The following is a 23,164-nucleotide window of genomic DNA, read 5'->3' on the forward strand; positions in this document are numbered from 1 at the left end:
CCAGCTGCCTCTTGAGTTATATGGATTAATTAAAATCCCATAGAAATGGGACAAACGCAACTGTTATATTTTTCAGTGAAAAAGTATTTACCTTTCCACTGCTCCTGAAAGAGGCAGCCCTCACTGTCTGCTTTACCTGTCTTTGTTGTGACCATGTCAGCTACCTAACAGGAAATATCTGTGGTTAGGCAACTGCTCATTTGCTTGTTTGCCCTTTGTTTATGAAAGCACATTAGTTTCATCTGCATACTTGATGCATGTCTACACACTGTATGATAATACAATAAGAACAAGAACTACCTGTATTTCTACCACATTCCCACAGAGACAGGCACCTGCTAGACTTTGAAGTGCCATGGCGCATCCTCGAAACAGTGAGAGTACACCAGCATAGACCATATATGGTGCTCATGAGGAACAAAAGTCACCTGCAAACACAAGCGCCTGCAATGTTACGGAAAAAAACCTTCAAAACCCATCAATTTCCAGTACAGCTAACCAACAGAGACCAAAAGAGGTTGGGGGGGGGGGGGTTATATGACTGTATAGGCACCTGAGGTGCTTTTTCAGCAAAGGAGGTTATGGCACCGAAACCTACCGTCCAAGAGATTATTGATCTGGTCTTTCATGATGGACAGCAGACAGTAGTTTGGGTGAACCCTAACACAGTGAGGACAGTGTTTGGCGGTTGTAATGGTTATAATAAACCCCGCACACCCAGAATGCTCTTACCTTTTATAGTTAAATATGGCTGCTGTGTTTTTCAGATCTACTAAACTAAACAGTTCAGTAACGCTTTAGATTACAGCCCGCAATTTACACCGTAACTATCGGGTAGTTACGGTGTAATCTGTTGTACTAACGGTGTACCAGTGTAGTACGTACCAATACATATATGTAGGTACAGGGGAACTAGATGTTAAGTTATGGAATAAGGGTCTAACAATTTGTGAATTTACAGAGAATTTATATTATAGGGTTTTTTTAACTACTGGTTACCTATTCTATTATAACAGGGTATGTGCGACCTATATTGATCAATAATATGGAAGTTTGGGGGGAATTTACAGAGAACTTATACAATAGGTATTTTTAACTACTGGGTACCTATTCTATTATTACAGGGTATGACAACAAAACTGAAACATCGGAGGGAAGGTGGAAGGAAGACTTCTGCAGCAAGTAATAGCCTAAAGCAGATGTGATTTTATTTCAAAAAATAAACCTATTACAAACAAACAGTCAATCCACATTGTTCCTTTATATTTTCAGCGGGTAGCCTATACAGTGCGTTTACTTCGGAACAAAGGTCCAGGTGACAGTATGTTGTCATGGATATTGTTGGCGTCTGAAGACGCGTCTCAGCTGTCGTCACCTCACCAGCATTACATTATTGGACGCTTGTTTATGACGTCATGACTCCGCTTGCCGTCGGCAGACAATTCACCACAAAAATACTGGTCTGTTGGACCAGTATTATTGTTGTTTTTGCAGATTTACTATGCTACACAAAACTTAAACTAAGGGGGCATTGCAAAACTCTGTAAAAGTACACCAAAGCATACATTTTCGTTTCCAAATATTTATTTGAAAACAAAACCATTCAGTCAATAAAAAACATTTTGTTAATAATAAAAAACGAATGATCTCACCAGTGACCGTGCCAGCCGGCGGCTTCCAATGTTCATTCATTCATTCAATTGCGAGTTCAATGTGTGTGTGTGTGTGCGTGTGTGTGTGTGTGTGTGTCAGAGAGGAGGATTATCAATAAAAAAAAAAGTTTCCACTAATTATTTCGGTGTTTATTTCTTTTATTCTTAAAATGCGTATTGTAGCCAACAATATTAAAGACCAATTTAATCTAATTTATTATTGTACGATGTATTTAGCAAAGCCACTTTTAACTGGAGACAAGGCGCAGCAGCAGCGCAGCAGCAAAAAAAAAAAAAAAAGACAAATAGTAGTGTTAGGCCTAATTAATTGACATGAGACACTGGAGAGGTTGTCAGTCCTATTCTATACTTTGTAATTTTTTTATTTTATCATAACTTATCGGAAATTACTCAAAAAAATGCATTTTTGTGTGCTTCTGAGCACACAGGCAGCATAAACAATGAAGTTATGTAAGACATTGCAGCGCTTGGAGGGGCGCTGTAATCCTGGCGGTCCTAGTGATATAGCGCTCCTTTGTGAGACAGTCAGGTTTCTTTGCTGTAGCTCATTTAAATGTTTATTGGCCTCATCTACCAACACCTCTTATTCCATAGGGTCAAATTTCACTTTGTGCTTTCTCTCCAAACTCGCCATGCTGCAAACCATAAAACATGCAAAACCCTCATTTAAATAGGGTGTCTCCAACACGTTTGCACCTCTTGTCATTTACGCAATCACTCTTAGTAAATCACCCGCAAACCGCGGTTCAGCCCCACGCGCAAAATTCTAGATTGTGCAGGCAAATTAGTACAGGCAAATTGGGATCTTAGTAGATCCGGCCCATTGTGTGATGGTAGTTTTATTTTTCCCATGAACAAGAATAAATCATCTCCCTGCTCTCTGAAACATTGATTAAGGTTATATCGCCCAATTATTAATGTCAGAGAGGCTATTTAGAGATTTTTAATAGATATCTATTCCAGTCCACAGCCTCCTCACAACTGCTGCTAACTGATATACTTTGTATAGGCCTACAATGAGAACCTATGGGCAATTTAGAGTCGCCAATTAACCTGCATGTCTTTGGACTGTGGGAGGTGTAGAGGCAGATAATGTATTATTCTATATGACACATGCACGCTCAAATAGTATAAAGGCATTTGGAAGTTGAATAAGCGGGGCTGTTTTTTGCTGTTTCTGCTATGTCCTTGTGTTGCTGAGTGTATTCTGCAAGTAAAGTAATCCCGTTGGCTGTAACTTTTCTCCGTGGTTCTCCGAGTCTCTTCATTTCAGTGTTTGCTGAAGTTGAGCAATTTCCTTACAGAGGAAGCTGGAGTACCTGGAAAAAACTCACACTGACATTGGTAGAACATGCAAACTCTGCACAGAGGGCCTCCCCCACCCCAGGAACCCTCTAGCTGTGAGGCGACAATGCTAACCAATGCACCACCGTGCTGATGTAACGAAGACCTGCCAGTCCGCATTCAGCCAGTTCATGTGAGTCAGCTGTCACTGTTTGTTAGTAGAGACTCCATTCTGCAGTGTAGTTCATGCATTTTACTGATACACCAGAGAATTGCACAGTAATAGTGAGCTTCATAATTTGCCCAATTTCTAATTTCAGCACAATTGCTGCTCGCTTTGAGCTGCAGCAACATCACAACCACCTGTCAGTAGCGTCCACACACTCACAGCGGAGGAAAGTGAGGTGAGGGGTAGCTGAGGGCCATGAACCCCAGAAAAGCGTCGGGGCCCGATGGTGTGGCTGGTTGGGGTCTGGAAGACACATCATTGCCAGTCTACCACCGGCTCTGGACACACACCAGTGATCCACGGAGGACACTATGGCTACAGCTCTCCATGCTGCTTTGTCCCACCTGGAGCAGCGGGGGAGCTATGTGAGGCTGCTCTTCTCGGATTTCTGTTTGGCCTTCACACTTCCCCACAGACTGGTGTCCAAGCTGACAGAACTGGGTCTCTCACCATCCATCTGCTACTGAATCCTAGATTTCCTGTTTGGAGGGTTAGAGTGGGCCCCTATACCTCCACTGCTCTCAGCCTAAGCACCGGCTCACCACAGGACTGTGTGCTGAGCCCCAGACTCTGCACCCTCTATGCTTACGACTGTGCCCCCACCCACCCTAGCAGTACTTTTATAAAGTTTGCTGATGACACTACAGTGGTCGGACTCATCTCTGGGGGGGATTGATTGGCCTACAGGGACAGCGTAGAGCGGCTGTCCAGGTGGTGCGGTGATAACAACCTGGCTCTTAACACCACCAAGACAAAGGAGGTGATTTTCAACTACAGGAAAAATAAAACGGACATTCAACCACTCTACATCAATGGGGACTATGTTGAGAGGGTCTCGACCTTTTGGTTCCTCGGCATCCACATGGAGGAGGACCTGATCTGGGGCACCAACATCACGGAGCTGATAAAGAAGGCACAGCAGAGACTCTACTTCCTGAGACTCCTCAGAAAGAACCATCTCTCCCAGAAGCTGCTTGTGGTCTTCTACTACAGCTCCATTGAAAGCGTGCTCACATATGGTGTGGGTGTGGTATGCCGAGAGAGGAAGGCACTTCAGAGGGTCATCACCACAGCCCAGAAAACCACTGATTGCCCTCTCCCCACCCTAGAAGAACTTTATAGTTGCCGCTGTCTCAGCAGAGCCCAAACCACTCTCAGGGACCCAACACACCCAGGACACTCCCTGTTTGAACTGTTGCCCTCAGGCAGGAGATACAGGACAATTAAGACCAGAACAAACCAGTTCAAGAACAGTTTTTATCCCAGGGCAATAATCGCACTGAATGACAAATTGCACAAATGAATGCACATGTACCTTTTTGTTGCTGCTGCTAAGGGGGTGTGCAATGGGGGAACGTCAAGTGAATGTGAAAGTCCTATTATAGCTCTATTTTTATAGTTTTTAAATTATTGTTACTGTTTCTTAACATAGCTTTTTTGTTGTCTTTTACACTGCAGAGGATGCACTTTTAAATTTCGTTGTTATGAAAATGACAATGACAATAAAGAATCTATCTATCTGTCTATCTATCTAATGTCCCTCTCTCTTACCATTAACTATTAATTTTACATTGATTAAAAGTAATTTTATTTTCACATCCTTGTATTTATTATGTTCATCTGTACTGTGGGGTTATGTAGAGGTCAGAAGTGTTCTTTGTTTTTGTTGTGTTCGCAATAGTGACGTCAGGTTGATTTGGTTAGGTCAGAGCTATAGAGTATTAAATCAGCCATATTTTCTCACTCCATCTTAGCCTCTCTTACCCTCAGGTGTATGTAAACAAGTTGTACACTTCTTTTTAAAATACAAAAATGTGAAATTATCATATTGCTTATTGGCCATGAGAAGCAGGTTATTGGTATCAGTTGGAAAAAAAATCCACATTGGTGCATCCCTAGCAGCAATAAAGTGATCTGTGACTTAAAGAGAATGTCCAGGGGCATTAAGTGTTTGGCAATGGCCCCCTACCTACTTCCTACCCCCCCAACTTCCAGCCCCCTTGCTTGTGTCACACCCATCTTAGAGCTTGACCTTCATTTTTTCAACTACACACCTGTAAAGTTTTGTCTGACTGCATCTTGCACAGTTGTGACATTATCACGATGACACAAACTGTTCACAGACAGACAGACATATTCACCTGCCAAAATACTCAGAACAGCTCCTGTGGTAGTTCCTGCTACAGTCGGTGTCTCCAGGACTAAATTTCACCATGATCACACTCACACACACACACACAGACTCACAGAGTGGAAAAAATACCAGCCAACTATCTCATTATCTGTGGTCATCCACATTATGAACACAACATATACTGTATAATATATATAATAAACTACTAAAAATACTCAACACCGTCTTTTTTGTATTAAAATATAATGAAATGATTCACTTCATGACAATATACACAAAAACATGCATAAACAAATATGCACAAATACAAATCAAATGATATTGTTAAAATTCGGCCATGTTCAGTTAGCCACTGTAGTCTGTCTGTTAATCTTGAGGGTAAAAAGATTTTCGTCTGGTGGTTTGACACCCTTAGTTGATATATTAATGGTTCAAACTTACTGTTGAGGGAGGAGATAAGACAGGCTGTTAAAAAGCAATGACTTAGTCAACATGCTCTGCTTTGGACTGCTTACACTTTGTACATGTGCAAGAGCCGCTACGCAAACTGTGTGGAATGTGATGGTAGAAATGGGCCTTTACTCCTAACTTGGATTGGTGTCTTCTATTAATATGTAAAACAATGAAGCAATAAAGCAAATAAGTATGTGTCATAGAACTTATGCAGTTTATTTACAAAGTTAAAGGGCTGTGGGCATGGAGGGGTTGAGAGTTTTTATTGTGGAGGTTGATGTTTAGTGCCAGATGTGTTTTTAACAAAAGTTGCATTGCGCTCCAGAGTTACAGCCCTTCTTCCAGACGTCTGGTTCAGTTCACTCATATCCACTCCAGAGTCTAAGCTGGTGTCTCGACTCTCGACTGGCCTTCGCCTTCTCTGCTGCTCTGACACTGCATAATGGATCTCAGCTGCAGGTTTGCCCTCCAGTGATACAAACCAGGCCCGAGGTGGCTGAGTTGAGTGTCCACTGCCACTGATCTTATTTAATGTCCCAGGGACCGACACTGACTCTGGGAGGCTGAAGTGACTCCTGGATGTGTTGGCAGAAGTTGCTGCCTCAGAGCTCTCTAGAACTCCGAGCTGCTCCTCAGTTTCCATTGTCTGGTTCTGGGTGGCAGAGGGATCTTTTGGCAGAGTCTGGGTGAAGCTGTCTTTACTCAGCGGCTCAGCAGCAGCCCCCGTGCGGGGAAGAGTGGCCGACTTGCTCCACTGGGGCTGCTCTGGCTGCTCCTCCAAATGGAAGAATGCTGGAGCGTGAAGGATGGCAACAGGCTGGTTGTAGAAAAACAAATTATCTGTCAAAGAGGCTGGTACTCTGATCTGACCTGCAGCTTCATGCAAACACATCAGATCATTCAGGTCAGTGTTAAGCTCCAGTTCGTTACCCTCCACCGTAATGGCCACAGCATTGGGATTAGCTATTACATTGCCATTATGCATAGAAATAACAGAGGCATTGTGGCGATTATCCCCCTTTTCTCCAAATGATTGCTTCACTCCATCCTGTGGATGAGAGAAGTCTGCTGAAGATAATTCAAAGACTTCATCTTCACTTGTGGAGGTGGTTTGGTCTTTTCTCATCACTGGTGGGATCTTCTTTATTTTAGTTTCACCGGTCGAACTTCTGTAGACAAGACAGAGCATTTGCCTCAATCAGTGCCAGGCTAATGAAACTGAGCAGCAGTTCATTGCACAGTATCACAAAGGATTACACAGTACAAATACAGACATTATATACCACAGCTGGATGAATAATAGTTTTGCTTTTGTAACTGGTCAGCAGTTTGTTTAAAAGCACTTAGATATCAGTAAAGCACCAAATAGTTGATGGAATACTCCACTGAAAATGATGAAATGCTCATGCCACTTGGCAGTGTTGCAGCACTCTAGATTGGTCTTGGTCTAGAAACTGGTCTCAAAACAACTTCTTGGTCTTGTCTTAGACTTGACCGCTTTTCTTCTCACTCATATCTCAGACAAAGAGGAATCAGGATTTATTTCAAGACCAGTTTAGACCACAAGTACACAAATATCACTAAATTTCACTAAGTTGCTTTAAATCAACTACCTAAGATTGGACAATGTACAGACATATTAAGCTACCATTATACATTTATCATTCATACTGGTAACTTGTTTGTGTCATTCTACATATTGGTTTGCACCTATTTGCACCCTACTCTTAGTTTTTATATTTTAAACCTTACTGTTATCTAGTTTTATATTAGTTTATATTTACTATATAATATATTTACATTTGTTATACATTTGCTTATCAGTTATGTTAATTTAGTCCTTGTATACTGCACGATTTTATCTGCACTCTTCTAACTGTATCGCAACTGCTGCACAGCAACTTCAGTTTACCTTGGCTTGAATAAAATCTTTTCTTGTCTTTGTCTTGTCTTAAATCACTCCTGAAATATTTTCTGCTGAAGTGATACAGAAGTACTGTAGTTACCTGTGTTATGGAGAAACTTTGTTTTTCAGTCATGACTAAGGCATGAGTACTTGATATTCATACGTTCTTTGGTGGGGTATTCTTTACTAATTAAGCATACTGATAACCTAAAAGTTAAAGATATTTTTTTTCAATATGCTTGATATGCCTTCCTCATAAGCTGGTGAGACATTTTGAGATTTGGGCTGCAACAAAACCAGAAAGTATACTTTGAATTGTTCCTCTGAGTATCAGCATCCCACAATTTATACTATACATGGACTAATATGAGATGAAAGCCTCTGTTACCTGCGATAAAACCATAACCTAACCAGAAGACAGATGACAATAACAAGCATTCCTCCGAGGATAACCATCAAGAGAGATGAATGGTGCAAGATGAAGTCCATGGGGATGGCAAGTCCAAAGAAACCTAAAGTATATAGATGGTCAGAAGATGAAGTTTGGATGACATATAAAACACTGGTGCAATATAAATGATTTATATCATTGTTTTTCATTTTGTATCTTAAAAACATTTGTATGTAACAAATCTTTAGCTTGTTTACCCTGACCAAGGCCAGTTTCAATGGATTATGACACTTCCTATAGTCTTATAGTTTCCTTAGTGTTCCTTATAGAAAAATTAAATATCCACAATCAGAACAGTTCCACTATATAGTAGGTTTTATCTTCATCGGATACATTTTTATTTATAACTGTGAGATTGCCCAGTTACTGCTGAACATGCCAGGGATGGTAGTATGAAAAAATATAGAACTCTATAAACTGTTAGTAGTTCACACTATAAGCAGTAGCTTAACATCTCTGAGCACTTGCCTCTGGTGGATGACAAAGGTGCTGCAATCCAGTAACCAAGGTGAGGAGCTGTGAATGTCCACACGTGTTTTCCTTCTACTGACACCACCGTTCCCAGTCCTTTTCTCATCCATCCACCTAGGTAAGACAAACAACAAAACAAAAGCATCAGGGCTGTTTGAATGAAAATATTTTTTAGTTTTTATTGTTGGTCACTGGTGCTTTTTTATGTGTGCTCATACAATAGTTATAGCAACACCTATTTTTCCACAATCCTTTGTACATAATCGTCCTATCTATTCTTTAACTTTATTTGGGTGGCTTTGTTGTACTTACTCTAAGCTGTTATGGCTAATTCTGTGTAAGTACCTGAGAGCAATGCAAATAAAAATGGAGTCATATTCCTTCTATACTTGGTCAGTAGAGGTGATTCTGAATCCTGTCAGATCTTAAAATAAATGTGCTCGTTCCCTTCCAAAGACAGCTTAGGTTAATGAGCAGTGAAATTAATGAAGCATTGTATGATAAAAAAAAGAGGTAATTGGTCTTATCTATTTCACATTTTGGAGTTTACTACTTTTGTATTTTTGACAGTTTTATGGACCAAAATGACCCCAAACTTCTGAGAATCAGAATGATTGTACTTCTTTCCTGGCCAAAAATGAGGCGAACACGACAACACAACTCTAACCCCTTTAGACAAACTTAAATAAATATGTACCAACTACTACACATGACATCCTGTCTGTGTTCTCTCTATAATGGTGGCACTAGATGCATTTTTATCTACCACTTACACATAATCTATTACTCTAAAATGAAAGAAATGACAGCAAATTGGGGTAAACAAGGGATTGGGATTACAAGGTAGTCAAAACATAAATGAATAGAATACATATTAACACATAAACAATATAAATTCTACTTTTGTTAAGCTTATTATGTTCACTTTTTGTTAGACAACAGTTAATATGCCTCATGTTATTTTGAAAATTTAAGTTCACGTTCAAGTCTATTGTCATACACTTAAAAGTACAGTGTGGATTCAATGTAATGAAATGCATTATGCCCTGGCTCTCTCTCAGCCTGCAAAACCTACAAATAATACAATAAATAAAAATACATAACCTGAGAATAAGTGCATTTTGTCCAGTTGAAATACAACTGGGTATGAGCTTAACTCAAGAGGGCATATATGTGTATGTAATAAGTAATTCATAAGAACTTAATATTCTTCAAGCAAAGGACTGGTAAAGTCAACATTTATACCCCAAGGGGTGCAAACTGCTGAATGAGTGAGAGGTGGGGTTTACCGTCAGTTGCCTGCTGCTCATAATGCTGCCAAAGAGCTGTTTGCGTTTCTCCAAGAACACTGTCTCTGTCTAGTCTTGAGAGTGGGACACAGGAATGAAAGTTATGGGCCTTCAGAGTGGGTGTCTAAAAGACCCTCCACATGTCAGGCGTTTCCCACCTTATATAAGATTGGTAGAAACTATTCAAATGACTGCAAACCATCTTCCATCACTGACTAAACAGACCACTGGGATGATTCAAAGTTAGCTGGACATCAGAGTAGCATTTAACATTTTTTCATCTACTTGGAGGAAACTTCTGTCCATATAATTGCTCCTCTGGTTGATTATTACTGACTCAGCTTGCACATGATATACTCAACAGGGTAGCACTAGCCTCCTTATCTAGTCTGAACAGATAAATGTTACAACAGAACTTCTCAGAGGCATCTAACTGACACAAGTTCATGACACTAATAAGGCATAAGCTCATCTTTTAGGGTTAACCTTGCCCTGCAGATGTGAAGATGAGTCACACCGCCCTATGATCTTTCTCAAACTGAACGTAAATATAACTAATGCCTAATACTATAAAACTAAACCTATAAAACTAAAAGAACTACAAGTTGACTACAATGCTACAACTATGAAAATGCACGAGTGTGGCTTAGTAAAAGCCAGAGAGTGCTAACTAAGCTGAATTTATATTCAACCGACCCAACCCAGTGTATCACCATAGTTAATAATCACATTCGTCACTGTGTCACGAATTCAACTGCTTGTTTTTTCTACCTCAAAATTTCAGTGTTATTGTTAAAATTCTTAAATTATTTCAACAGGTGGACGACCATCCATCTCCCATTATCTGTAACTGCTTATCCTATTCAGGGTCACAGGGGAGGGCTGGGAGCCTATCCCAGATGACACTGGGCAAGAGGTGGGGTACACCCTGGACACACTATCACAGGACTGACACACTCACATCTACAGGAAATTTAGCAAAACCAGCATGTTTTTGGACTGTGGGAGGTAGCTGGAGAACCTGGAGAGAACCGACGCTGACGCAGGGAGAACATGCAAACTCCATGCCAGCTATTGGGTTCAAACCCTCTTGCTGTGAGACAACAGTGCTAACCACAACATACAGTTAACTATCAGTGTATTATGGGCTGTTATGCTAATGGTTTATTTCATCAATGGAAACTTGCGCCATTTACAAGTGAGCCCCATTTACGAAGCAACATTTCCAAGTAGAGGCCGTGTGCATGTATCACTGTGACTTCTACTCACCAGTGGTCCGGTTGAAGAACCACGCAGGGACATTTGAGGACTGAAGTTCATGGCCGTCGGGAATACTGAGGCTGATCTGTATGGGCCCGCTCACATGTAACTCTGTGTCTCCTGAGAAGAGCTGCACACTGACAGCTGCCACTGGACTCAACTCTACTCTGACGTACCCTTGAAAAACATAGAAGGTAATGCTTAAGAGAATATGTGGACTACACTAATTCAATTTATGAAAATGTCTCAACAAATAAGCTGAATTGTTCCACTGTATCATTATTATGTTTATTGCAGATTCTTCTTCTTTTTTTGTTAATAAAATAGTCCCAGTGAAAAGTAGTACGTGGTCCTTTCAGCCCGTATCTTTGTGTCAACCTGCATTTTTGTCTCCCTCAGTGCCTTCTGTGATACTACCAGTAGATGGCACCACATAAAAAAATCAGATCTTACACAGGCTTTTACCTCATCTGAACATGCACAGTTACTTTTGCCATTTAGAATCTGCAATGCAATGCTTTCAAATTTCAGACAGATTATGGAAATACTGAGTATGACCTGACATTAACTGCTTTCAGAACACTGTCACTGCAGCAGACACATCTACCTGATTTACTGCTCATGATGCCCAACGTGTGAAGAAAGCTGCCCTCCTCTGACTGCAGCTTAGGAATGGTCAGGTAGGCTTTAACGGAGGTGACATTACTGCTGTCAGTCAGATTCAGCAGGCTCTTGGGAAACTGGACAACTGGCTGAGACGAAGCATCTGCAAATAAAGGAACAACTTAAATCAATGCTCATGCTTATAATCACAGAGAGAGACAGAGAGAGGATGAGCAAGGCAGACACAGAATCAAAAAAAAAGTGTGACTTTACAATATATACAGTACCAGATGTTTTGCCAGTGATCAGAACGGAGTCATCAAAGAGCCAGATGTTCCCCTGATTCACAGCGAGTAGTGACATGGTCACAGATGAAAATACTAAAACAATGACAAAAAAAGGAATGGGAAAGATGCAAAATTAGTATTGAGTACTTCATTTAAAATGTCACTGTTTGTCCACTAGATGGCAGTGTGACATATGTTATATATTAAACAGGGGCCTGATGTGGGTGAACCCTCTTCTCTGGTGAAGGCATATCTAATCTTAGACTACAAAAAGAACAGCTCAAGATTCAGATCTTTGCTACTCACACACACTCCAGATGTGGGCTATAAAATGATCCCAAATAGTTTTGCTTGGGTGCTGCGCTTAATTGGATGTTGAATGCAGTGGGGTGAAGCAAAAGTTGGCCTTGCAATGACAACCACAAAGTTTGAAATATCAGCAAAGAATATAAGGTTCAGTATTTACTGTGATTATACTTAAGTGTCCTAGTTTTGTTTTGTTTTTTTTAAACTGCCTTCTTTTTTTAAAGCTCATTATCTGTGGTGAATCAGCTTAACAATGTCCACAGTGAGTACATACACACAGTAAAGGAACTCTTCACCTACAAAATGACCATTTGTATTTCAGTCACTCACCATGTGTTACCTTGAATTTGTGAAGTTTTTTTTCCGCATGCCTCCACTGTGAATGGAGAAACCAAAAAAGATGAACACTCTTCATGAATGAAGTAATCAGGGCCCGCACTAATCGAAAGCTAAACTATATCAAAACCTCTTTTTACAAAATCTCACACAGCCTGTGCAGTATAATCCAATTCATTTTTATCATGTTGTATACTCTGTACTTCCAAAACACATACATTTTTGTTAAAATCTTAGATTTATATTTAAAACAGGTCAGACAAACAGTCTCAAACATGGACAAGCAGGGCTGGATTGGCCATAAGGCATACCAGCCCTTTGGCATATTTTGGGCCAGCACAATCGTAATTTACTAAATGTAATTATGTAGATACTCTTTAACGGCGGTGCCGGCCTTTAAAGCACAGAAAACGGCCCACTGATTATTTTTCTACACTGATATTGGGCTGGCCCAGTGCCATAGGGCTGGCCCAATGAAATCTCTCAGCCCTTCCTCCTCAGCCCGCCCCCTCCCCACTCATTTCTAAGTTCTCCTGAGTTCGAGTAGCTGGCTGTTGGCCTTGTGCATAGTGGTGGAGTGCGTAGCCTACTAACATACACTGATGGATAAACTACCAAAGTGCAAGGGAGGTGCGGAGAAGCTACGGGAGAAAAGGCACAAGAATCTCCAGGCAGATGCAGCCAAATATCTGACATGTTTGCTATAAGATCTGGTGCAGCAGGGCCGTCCGCACCAAGTGCAGTACATCCCGTCTCACCAAACATAAATGTGGACCTGCAAGAGAGTAGTTCTGGAGAAGAGATGGCTGCTAGTGGAGATGATTCAGAGGAAGAGGAGGAGGAGGACGAGGAGGAGGGACAGAAAGGAACCGATTGAGGAGAACAGAGTAGCCACTGCCAGCCCGGTAAGGAGTAATATCAGCAGAATGAAGGAGAGACTCTTTCATGTAGGGAGGGAGATTGTGTAAGGGTGTCCACCTGTCCCGCTTTTCATGCATTTGAGCGTTTGCCTGCGCTTTTTTGTCCCAGTCCAGTCCTGTGGACAAGTGAAGTGCTTGACCATGTGCTCTCCTTTGTTGTGTGTGTTTGGGAAGTACTGAGCATATGGCTGGATAAATGAGCCGTGTGAGAGTTTGTAAATGGATGTTTAGATACAGTTTTGCTTTTGATTAGTGCATGCCCTGATTACTTCAATTTGTGAAGATTGATAATCTTTTTTGGATTCTACATTCACTGTCGAAGCATGTGGACGATTCAAGAATTCAGGCTAACACTCTGTGAGTAACTGATAGACATTTGGTCATTTTCCTTTAAATATCTTACTTGGCATTCTGTTGGTTTTAAAAGGTAGCAGTGTGCAAAGGTAACCATCCTTGCTGGCCACAATTGCGATTGGCATTCCTGTTTGGTAAGGTACATGAAGCAAAACACTGCCATCCTCTACAGTGAGAGCTGTGCTGATCCTGGTGTAGTTGATGTAGACCTCCACCACCGCCTGGCTCAGGTACTGGCGACTCAGCACATTGTTCACCTGGACCTTGAGGTTAAAAGCAGAGTCTGAGGGGAAAATAAAGATTGGGTTTAGTAAAAACAACTTATAGTTGAGCATGAACGTTTATACAAGTTCAGGTTCACACACAATCAACAAGGCATGATCAAAATAACAAGAATACCTTACACATTAATGCAGTCCTGTAAAACACCTCATATTACAGTCCCATAGAATTACACCTCTCTGACAAACTCTCAGCAAAATGTCAAAGTAAGATCCACAAAGGTGATACTTGCTGCACTTTGGCCTGCATTATAAGTTATCGTAAGGTGTTTCTTTTGTTTTGTCCACCCTTTTTTATGCAGTATCACCACTGGCTGTAATGCTTCATCAGAATGGAGTGGGCTGCATTTCCAATTAACCCAAACAGGACCTTAATGACAACAAAACAGGAAAAGCAATTTGCAGAATCCCTCAAGGCTATCAATCAATTAATCCCAGCAGAATTTACAGAGGTGGACACAAATACAAATGGTAAAACTGGGTAATTAGTTCAGAAAAGCCTGCATTCAAGACATGCCACACCAGCATGCAGACAGCTAAGTACAGTCCATATTTCAACTAACGTGATTCTCATGATGGAGTTATTACATGTTGTAAGGTAGGTAAATCCCATTTAGGGCCTAGTGATAATGTGTCACCTTCTCTACAAACCCAATTAGCCACTTTCACACTGAGTGCCAATACCAAACAGTGAGTCAACAAGACTTTATTTCTCAGAGGTGTAGTGTTAGTGTTGCATAACAATGACTGAACGCTCAGTGATACCTAGCTGCTCAAAAAAATGGTTATGCATATACAAATATCTCAGCAAGGATCGATGTATGAGGGACATACACAAAAGCATTAAAACTGCACTTGTTAGTATTTCTACATTAACAATAAGTCAAAAGGCAAAGTGTGAAGTGTTTTAGCCTCTTTAGCTAACTGTTTCAGTTTTAGGACCTGCAACCTAAATGTTCAGTCTTACTCTCTGCTCTCATCAGGGCTACCATAAGCAATCTATATGCCATAGTTTTCATTCAGATATTGCATGGGAGGGACACATGTTAAGTGGGGGATGTGGGGGCCGTTACCCTGGGATAATTTGAGTGTCCAACACTTCCTCCTCCTTCTGGTGAATTTTTATGAAACAATATTGTGCCTTGGTGGAAATGTCCATTTATATAAAGGAAAAACAAAATCAGGTGACAACACAAAATATAAAAATATAATGGAACATAATGCAGTTAGGCTGGCTGGCATTCTGTGTGGCCTCCAAATATTTATTCTCCTGTAGATCAACTTTTCTCATTTAATGTCTGAGTCAGCACAGCTGTAGGCATGAGTCGCGTCCTTTGTTTGGTGACGTATAACCTGAACTTTAATAGCTCGTGTGTGTTTCAATAAGATTTCTGCTCATGATCAAAACTGCTCCTCATTTCATTCATTCATCTTCTAACCGCGTCATCCTCTTGAGGGTCGCGGGGGGGCTGGAGCCTATCCCAGCTGACATTGGGCGAGAGGCAGGGCACACCCTGGACAGGTCGCCAGACTATCGCAGGGCTGACACATAGAGACAAACAACCATTCACGCTCACATTCACACCTATGGACAATTTAGAGTTATCAATTAACCTAGTCCCCAATCTGCATGTCTTTGGACTGTGGGAGGAAGCCGGAGTGCCCGGAGAGAACCCACGCTGACACGGGGAGAACATGCAAACTCCGCACAGAAGGGCTCCCACGCCCGGGATCGAACCGGCAACCCTCTTGCTGTGAGGCGAGAGTACTAACCACCACAACACCGTGCCGCCCCTGCTCCTCATTTGAGGTGGAAAACCAAAACTAACTGAAAACACTTCTGATCAGCCATAAATCTCACCACTGTGTTAACTGCCCACACACATCTTAACTTCACCATCTCTGCTTAAGTGCGGCTCAGCGCTGCTACCCTCAGCTTTTCAGCAGGAAGCACACGCACGGACACAGAGCTACAGATCAGAGGAATGACACCAAACTTTTTACAAGTCTAAATGACTGAGGGAGTAGCTTATGGACTGTGAGGAAATGCTGAACCATGGACATATTAGTGTTTATTCTCCAAATATTACGTTTTTCCTCACAATATTATAACCTAATTCTCCAAATCTCTGATTATGTTGTTTTTCTTACAGTGGCCCTCATACTCCACCTTTTGGTTTATGTTACTCTCTTGCTGCAGCTGTATTAACGCAGCTTCTGCTGGGTTCACACCAGTCCTACCCCAGAAACTCTTCCAGCAGGAGCAGCCAGCAGGGAGCTTCAGCATCACTGCTTCTTTGTGTTTTATGTCAGATTGGAACCACTGCTTTTGAGGTTGCATACTGTCCCCTACTATACCGGAGGCATTGTTGTGTCTACGAGTTGCTTCTCAAAAATCTAGGCCGACATGCATGTGTATGCTACATGCAGCTCCAAACAACGGACAAAGTTAGTTAGTAGCTGGTGACCATAGGGGAGCTGAAAGTGACAGATATTTCCCACAGGGCGATGTGAGCTTAAAGGAGAATCAATAATGGATTTACATTTGTCAGGTTGACATGACTCTAAATGAATGCTAATTGTGAACTGTAAATAGGCAACTGTGCTCTAACTGTGTTTACATCTCATTCTGCTGTCCCAGCTGGCCAATAAAATCAATGAATGCAATGCAATTTTAATTGTAAATTTTTCAAAGTCCAGTTTAGCATTCCCAACACCTGCAGTCATGAGAGTAAATGTGTGTGGACATACTGTGGACAACATTTATGACCATAAAAATCGATTGCACAGATCAGTCACAACTACTCCTGAAGCCAGTAAACAAAGCTTTACAGAAACTGCTCAGTACAATGTGTACTGTGTAGAGCTGCTTACACTGGCCGATGCCAAGGTCTCTTCCTTCACCTACTGCCCTGCTATAAATATTCCCTACTGATGTATGCTGTTCCTATGCAGTCTCAGCCAGAGAGTGAGTTTTGGGAGCCATAAATCTCAGCAGCTGGCTCATCATCAACCCTCCACAGTTACAGTATATTATCATTATTTTGTGCTAGGAGGCCATAAAAGACCTTATTGCACTTTTTATTAGTTGCTGAATACTGCAATATCTCTATAGCAGCAGTGTCACCAGCCATAATGTTGCAAGCATCTTTCTCTAACGGTGACAATTCGGCACTGTTGACAGCAGCGGTTGAATTTGCTTCTGGTCTGATTGCTCATAATCCGGCTGCTAAATGATTTGCCAGAGCTTTACCAAAAACTCACAAAGCCATGCCTTATGCTACCAGCTTTCCCAATATTTCAGCAAGTGCCCAAACCAGATAACCAGATCATCCCATATCATCGCCCCTAACAATTCCCTTTGATCAGGAGCAGACGAATGCCTAGAGCTGCCAGGAGTGCCTGTATTTTCAGCCACAATATGAAACAAACATCTACATTTGGCAGTGTGAGTGTCAACCCACTGGGACACATACACCAGTGCAGATGGACAAGAGGATTCTTGTTTTCGGAGAGGCTGCCTCCACTTTATGTGTGTTGTGCCTTAGTGGCCAAACATAACAGAAGGGGGTCACTAATGCTGAAGTGGAGGTGTTTCGTGCCAGAGTACTATAATCTCCACATTTGGCGAACTGAAGCACGCCACAAAGAGGTTTATGAAGTGGATTGAAATGGGCCGTCTGAGGCCGCAGAGGCAGATGAGAAATAGACCCCACGATGTGTGCGATATGGCTTGAATACTATTATCAGGCACATGATAGCACTGGTGTCCGATAAAAAAATGTGTTTTCAAACCCTTTCTTTATGTACGATAGTTTGAACACTAAATGAGCTACATGCCGAAGAGATGAAGGCAGTAAATATCAGATTGACAAGATGTAATTATTGAAAACACCATATTTGTGGTTAAAAGCATTTGAATTTGCTTCAGCTGACATATCAAGCCATTTCAGCGACACATTATTAAAAATGACCAAAATCAGGACGCACAGGGAGGAGCGCAAACATGTTGATTGGTCATTTCTGTGAGACCACCAGGCAGCATAAACAGATGGTCCGACAGGGACTTATCTCTGCTGACCCCCCACCCTCCCAACAAACATGCCTGTTTGTGTGTGGGCGTGTGTTGGAATTAGGCCATACATTCCACCGATGGAGGAAAACACAAGTGCACCCTTTGATATGTGGGCCAAATCGGCCTCAGGCACGAGTCAGCAATATCAAAAGAACAAAAGATGCTTAGGGTGGAGCTGGGTGAGGACTTAATGTCCGAACAACCACCAGTCCTGTTGTCAAATAATTACAATCCTCCCCCCATGGGTAAATGATTAAATGTTTAAGCCGGTTGCTTTGCCCATTATGCAGGGCCGACAATGAAGATGTTAATCTCAGCATGGGAGAACTGACCATCTGGTTCCAGAAAGGAGGTGTTTTATCTGCAATTGTATATCTACATTTTCTCTTTTTATTTAGTATAAGTAGAAAGTGGGCAGTCATTCCCAGAGAGCTTACTCTGTACAGAAGGGAGGCTAAGAGGAGAGGGTTTGGCAGGACATGATGCAGCACCGGCAGGGGGTTGGGGAGGGTACAAGGGACAACAGCATGCTTGGGTGCATTTCCAAGTGTTCCAGTCGACAACACAGACTGGAGGATCATGTGATGATAGACGGTAATGTACTCCTACAGCAGCATGAATTAGTCATGAATCAGTTGATGAAAAGGGTCACAAATCCCTCTTTCAGCTCCTCTCCACCACTCCGCTGTGAACGAGAACATTGTCGTGACAAGTGCGCGCATCTGTGTGTGAGTGTGAGACAAAGAGACACACTTTAGAGAGGGAGGGAGAGCATATTCTCTGTTTGAAAATTAAAATAGCCACAATTGGCGAACACATGATTTGAATGAAATGATAATGCACACTGAGTGTTTTAAACAGTCCTCTGAGCTGCCTTTTAACCATTCACGTGTGTTTAAAGGGGAATCACACCTAAACTAAGAATTTCAATATTTTATTTCCTCGGCCGAGAAAAGTTAAATCAGTTTCTGTGAACATGAGCTACTCTCTGTCAAAGCCAGAAACCAGAAAAGTATGTCTCAAATTTGTGATGTCATCAAGTATGAAGTTGTTATATCAGATCACCAGACTCCATTGACAAAAACAGTAATTTTACTTTGCAGAACACTGAAGTTGCTGGTCTACCGCATGTGTAATAAAGCTGAAAAAAAAAATCTGAATATTACGTTTACTTTCCCCAATTATTATTATTTTTTTTAGGTGGCTAAATATGATTTGCTGCAGCCTTGTCAACAGCAGTACATTGCTTAGCTTCTGTGCTGGTATATTTGGTTTATCAAAGATCATAGAGAAGCAATGAAGTACATAAATAACACAGCAGAAACAATAGATAGGTCGCACCACCATGTTAAACTATGAATCTTTAAATGCTACAGTTACGCCTGAAAATTACAACAGAAATGAACAAAATTTTACATATCTCCACAACTGAAACCAATTGCCTGTACTGAGGCCTGTACTATGAAGCCAGTTCAACTTACCCAGGATATATATGGGTTTTCCCACCCAGTCACAAACATGTTCTTGGCTGTTAATTACAAGTGACATCATTAGAGCTATGAATGAAGTAGGCTGCTTCATATCATATGATATGAAACGATAAGTGTCTGTGACACCAGTGGAAACAGAGCCCTGGAACAATGAAATGATTCAGCTGAACTATAACAATATATAAGCTATTATATTTTACCTGACACTCCAGTCTTTTGTCCAGAAGTACTTTTTTCTTTGGTGATCTGATTGATCAGAGGTCGGAGTGTTGACAGGCTTTGATCCAATACTCTAACAGCTAACCTGCTCCGGAGCAGGTTAGCTGTTCAGCATAAGTTGCCACAGCGGTTTATCCCGGAAAAGAGAGAACCAGTTTCATAGTACTGAAAACCCAGAGTTAACCCTGAAGTTAGCTCGCTAACTCCAAATCCTGGCTCATAGTACAGGCCTCAGGTGTCTGCCAGGAAGTGATTGCTGTTAGCATGACATCATGGTGATTTGGTCTATTTTGGCTGTAGCCTTGAAAATGTCTTTTTTACCAAATTGTGTGGCTGCACTTTAACCTGTGTCTTGATCTGTGTCAACACATAATAATAATAATAAAAATAAAAAAAAGTTTGAAGGCATTCATTCTATTATGTATTTATTTCTAAATATTTTACATAGGGTTTTAGGAGTTGAGACATACAACAATCCATATACATAAGTCTTAAGCGTATGCTAAATTTGGAATATATTCACTGCTTACTTTAGACACTAACTGGTGGAGGCAGCGGTAGACCAGCAGCGCCCATGTTCTGCAGAGTAAAATCATTGTTTTAGTCAATGGAGTCTGGTGACCTCGAGAACAGCTTCATCAAAAATGGCTGACAGTAAGGTAAAGTGGTAAAAGTATTCTAAATATAGCATACACTTAAATTGATAGATATTTTTTAAGGTGGCTGAAAACTAACCAAGTGAGGCAGCGTTGCTATGTACATGCAAAAGGGTTTTCTACCCCAAAGTAATTGTAAATAAACACTTAGATTCAGTCTAATCATTGTCATTGGAGCATTTCCAAACTATGCACTTGATGACATCACAAATTTGAGTTTTAACACCCTAGTTTTGGGATTTAGGAGAGAGTTATTCATGCTAACTATATATTCTTTTAGATTGTCTTAGACTTTAGGAATAATATGTATGAATTCTGAAAATGGGTGTAGTTCACCTTTAAAACACTTTCTTTCATAAACATTTTGGCCATCTCCCCAGTCACTTTAAAATGATAATATTGTAAATAATGCACATACAAAGTGATTAATTGCCACCTTGTTGGTGATGCAGTAGAAAGGGACAGATGGAGAAACCGTTACTCGTGAGGTGACAGCAGCAAGCCCCCACATCACTTATTACTCATCAACAGATCAGTAGATTTGCGAGCAAATCCTGATACAGATGGTCTGAGCTGACTGACTGAGGATAACAGAGTGTATAATCTGTTAAAAAAAAAGACCTGGAATATGATGGTTGATGAAGCAGAAATAAAAGAAAATGTCAAAAATACCAATATTAATCCTTACTGTCTAGCTACAATGTAATTTATTTACAATTTGAATCCAAAATATCAAGCACAGCAATCACAACTGAAGAGTTTCACTGAAGTTAAAGTCGCCCTGTGATACAGTGAAGGCCACACAAACCTGACACAGCATCGAGCACTTGTTGGTGGTGCTGAAAGGGCTCTTGTCTCATGTGATCCCGGTTTGAAAAGTTGCCGTCATTGATATGCAGGGGCTGTCCGGTCGGAGTGAACTCTCCTGAAGCTTTCCCATTATTCCCGCATAAAATCAGCGCAGCTAAGAGACGGATCAACAGGCGCATGACTTTGACAAGGAAGCTGGCGATCGATTCGGAGTCACTTTTACTCGCCACAGGTCCAAGTTTCATCTATAACTTGTACACGGACAGAGACGGCCGCTCCTCCGCCATCCTAACGAGTCTGCTGTCAGACTCTCAGGAAAACTCCTCCCCTTTAAGCTGCTGCGTGAGGCCCAGAGAGAGCTGCTCTATCTATCTATCTATCTATCTATCTATTTATCTATCTATCAGAATGCTACTTTGAGTGTTACATTTATAACTTTTTATGGTTCATTGCTCTATTTCAATGAAGAAAATAAAATCATTTGGAAACATTGAACCTTGACACACATCAAGAAATACCCACCTCAATCTAATTGTTTTGATTGTCTGTTTTTGAATTTTAAATCCATTATCAGTTCAGTTATTAATTTAACCCTGTAAGACCCAAATATAGAAAAAAATGAGCATTTTTTTTTACCTCTCAGATATTGTTTTAGGAGGCCTCTGATGTAGAAATCAAAGAGTTTTCAAATTTTTTACATTTTAATAAGTTTTTAGGGAAATGTTGTAAATTTGCAACATTGGGCATACTTCTGTGTTTGTACTCACTTTGTCTGAACAGATATACAGAACATTTAAGTATTCAGTTGCAGGGTTTATTGCTTACTTAGCCCCATAACAGTATATATCATGAGTAATAATCACACAACAATCATAGTTTTATGAATAAGCATTTATAAATAAAAATATTGGAAAAAATATATTTACAAAAAGTTTTCCTCCGTCACTTTCATCACTTTGGTTTACTACATTCAAACAGTACTGTCTGGCTGGCCTATTATGCTCTCTGCTTATCATACTAAAAGGAACACATGCATCCCCCCAGAGCACTTACAGGTTCACATTCAAGACCATTCGCACCTGTCCCTGAACAATGCAACAGGCACTGGATCGTTAAATTCATGGGCTAAAGAGATACTGTTGGTCCACTGATCCCAATTAAGGTGATAAAAACCTTTGGATGATGGCAAATACATTCAGTTTCTTATTTTCATTTTCAAGACCATATCACATTACATACAATAACAGAAGGATGGCACACGGCGTGGCCAAAGTACAGCCAATGTTACTCAAACAGAGGAAGAACGTCCTTTAGACAAAACACCCAGTTAACAGATGACTTTAGATGGACGGTTCAAATAATACTTTGGCTAATACCTTTCTCTGGAAGTCATTAAGCTTCATTCTGACATTCAAACTGAATATGAAAGTCATGTACCACACCATCATCATCATCGTCATCACCATCACAGAGGTTACAGATCCTCTGGTTTCTGTCCAGCCTGTCACATCTTCACTGACTTCAGGACTTCTGGTGTTATTTACTCTAAAGTTACAAAGTTACTTTTGTTTTCATGCCACATATCCTTCTCCAGTTTAAACTCTTGTTTAAATATATATTATATACAACATGATGTCACACTGCTGAGCTCACTTTACCACCTTTGTATTAGCCTCT

The 23,164-nt window shown here is 40.9% G+C and overlaps 1 protein-coding gene across 1 annotated transcript; it reads right to left on the reverse strand.

Moving 5' to 3' along the window:
* Window positions 1-1,671: 1,671 nt before the first annotated feature.
* Window positions 1,672-21,790, reverse strand: LOC125899727 (protein FAM171B-like). Its single transcript, XM_049594215.1, has 8 exons — window positions 21,486-21,790; window positions 14,006-14,239; window positions 12,041-12,133; window positions 11,758-11,916; window positions 11,160-11,327; window positions 8,599-8,715; window positions 8,068-8,191; window positions 1,672-6,942 (listed from the first exon to the last, which is right to left on the reverse strand). The coding sequence occupies exons 1-8, from the start codon at window positions 21,730-21,732 to the stop codon at window positions 6,036-6,038; spliced, it is 2,049 nt and encodes a 682-aa protein (XP_049450172.1). The 5' UTR covers window positions 21,733-21,790; the 3' UTR covers window positions 1,672-6,035.
* Window positions 21,791-23,164: the final 1,374 nt, after the last annotated feature.

The sequence above is a fragment of the Epinephelus fuscoguttatus genome, linkage group LG13 (assembly GCF_011397635.1).
Source record: "Epinephelus fuscoguttatus linkage group LG13, E.fuscoguttatus.final_Chr_v1".
In the NCBI taxonomy this organism is placed as follows: Eukaryota; Metazoa; Chordata; class Actinopteri; order Perciformes; family Serranidae; genus Epinephelus; species Epinephelus fuscoguttatus.

Excerpts from the sequence above, each read along its gene's own strand:
- LOC125899727 (XM_049594215.1), bottom strand. The coding sequence starts at position 21,732 with ATGAAACTTGGACCTGTGGCGAGTAAAAGTGACTCCGAATCGATCGCC. Across the intron at positions 12,134-14,005 it reads TAAAACCAACAGAATGCCAA|TATTTTCATCTGTGACCATG; the intron begins GTAAGATATTTA and ends TCATTGTTTTAG. Across the intron at positions 8,192-8,598 it reads ACCTTTGTCATCCACCAGAG|GTTTCTTTGGACTTGCCATC; the intron begins GCAAGTGCTCAG and ends TATATACTTTAG.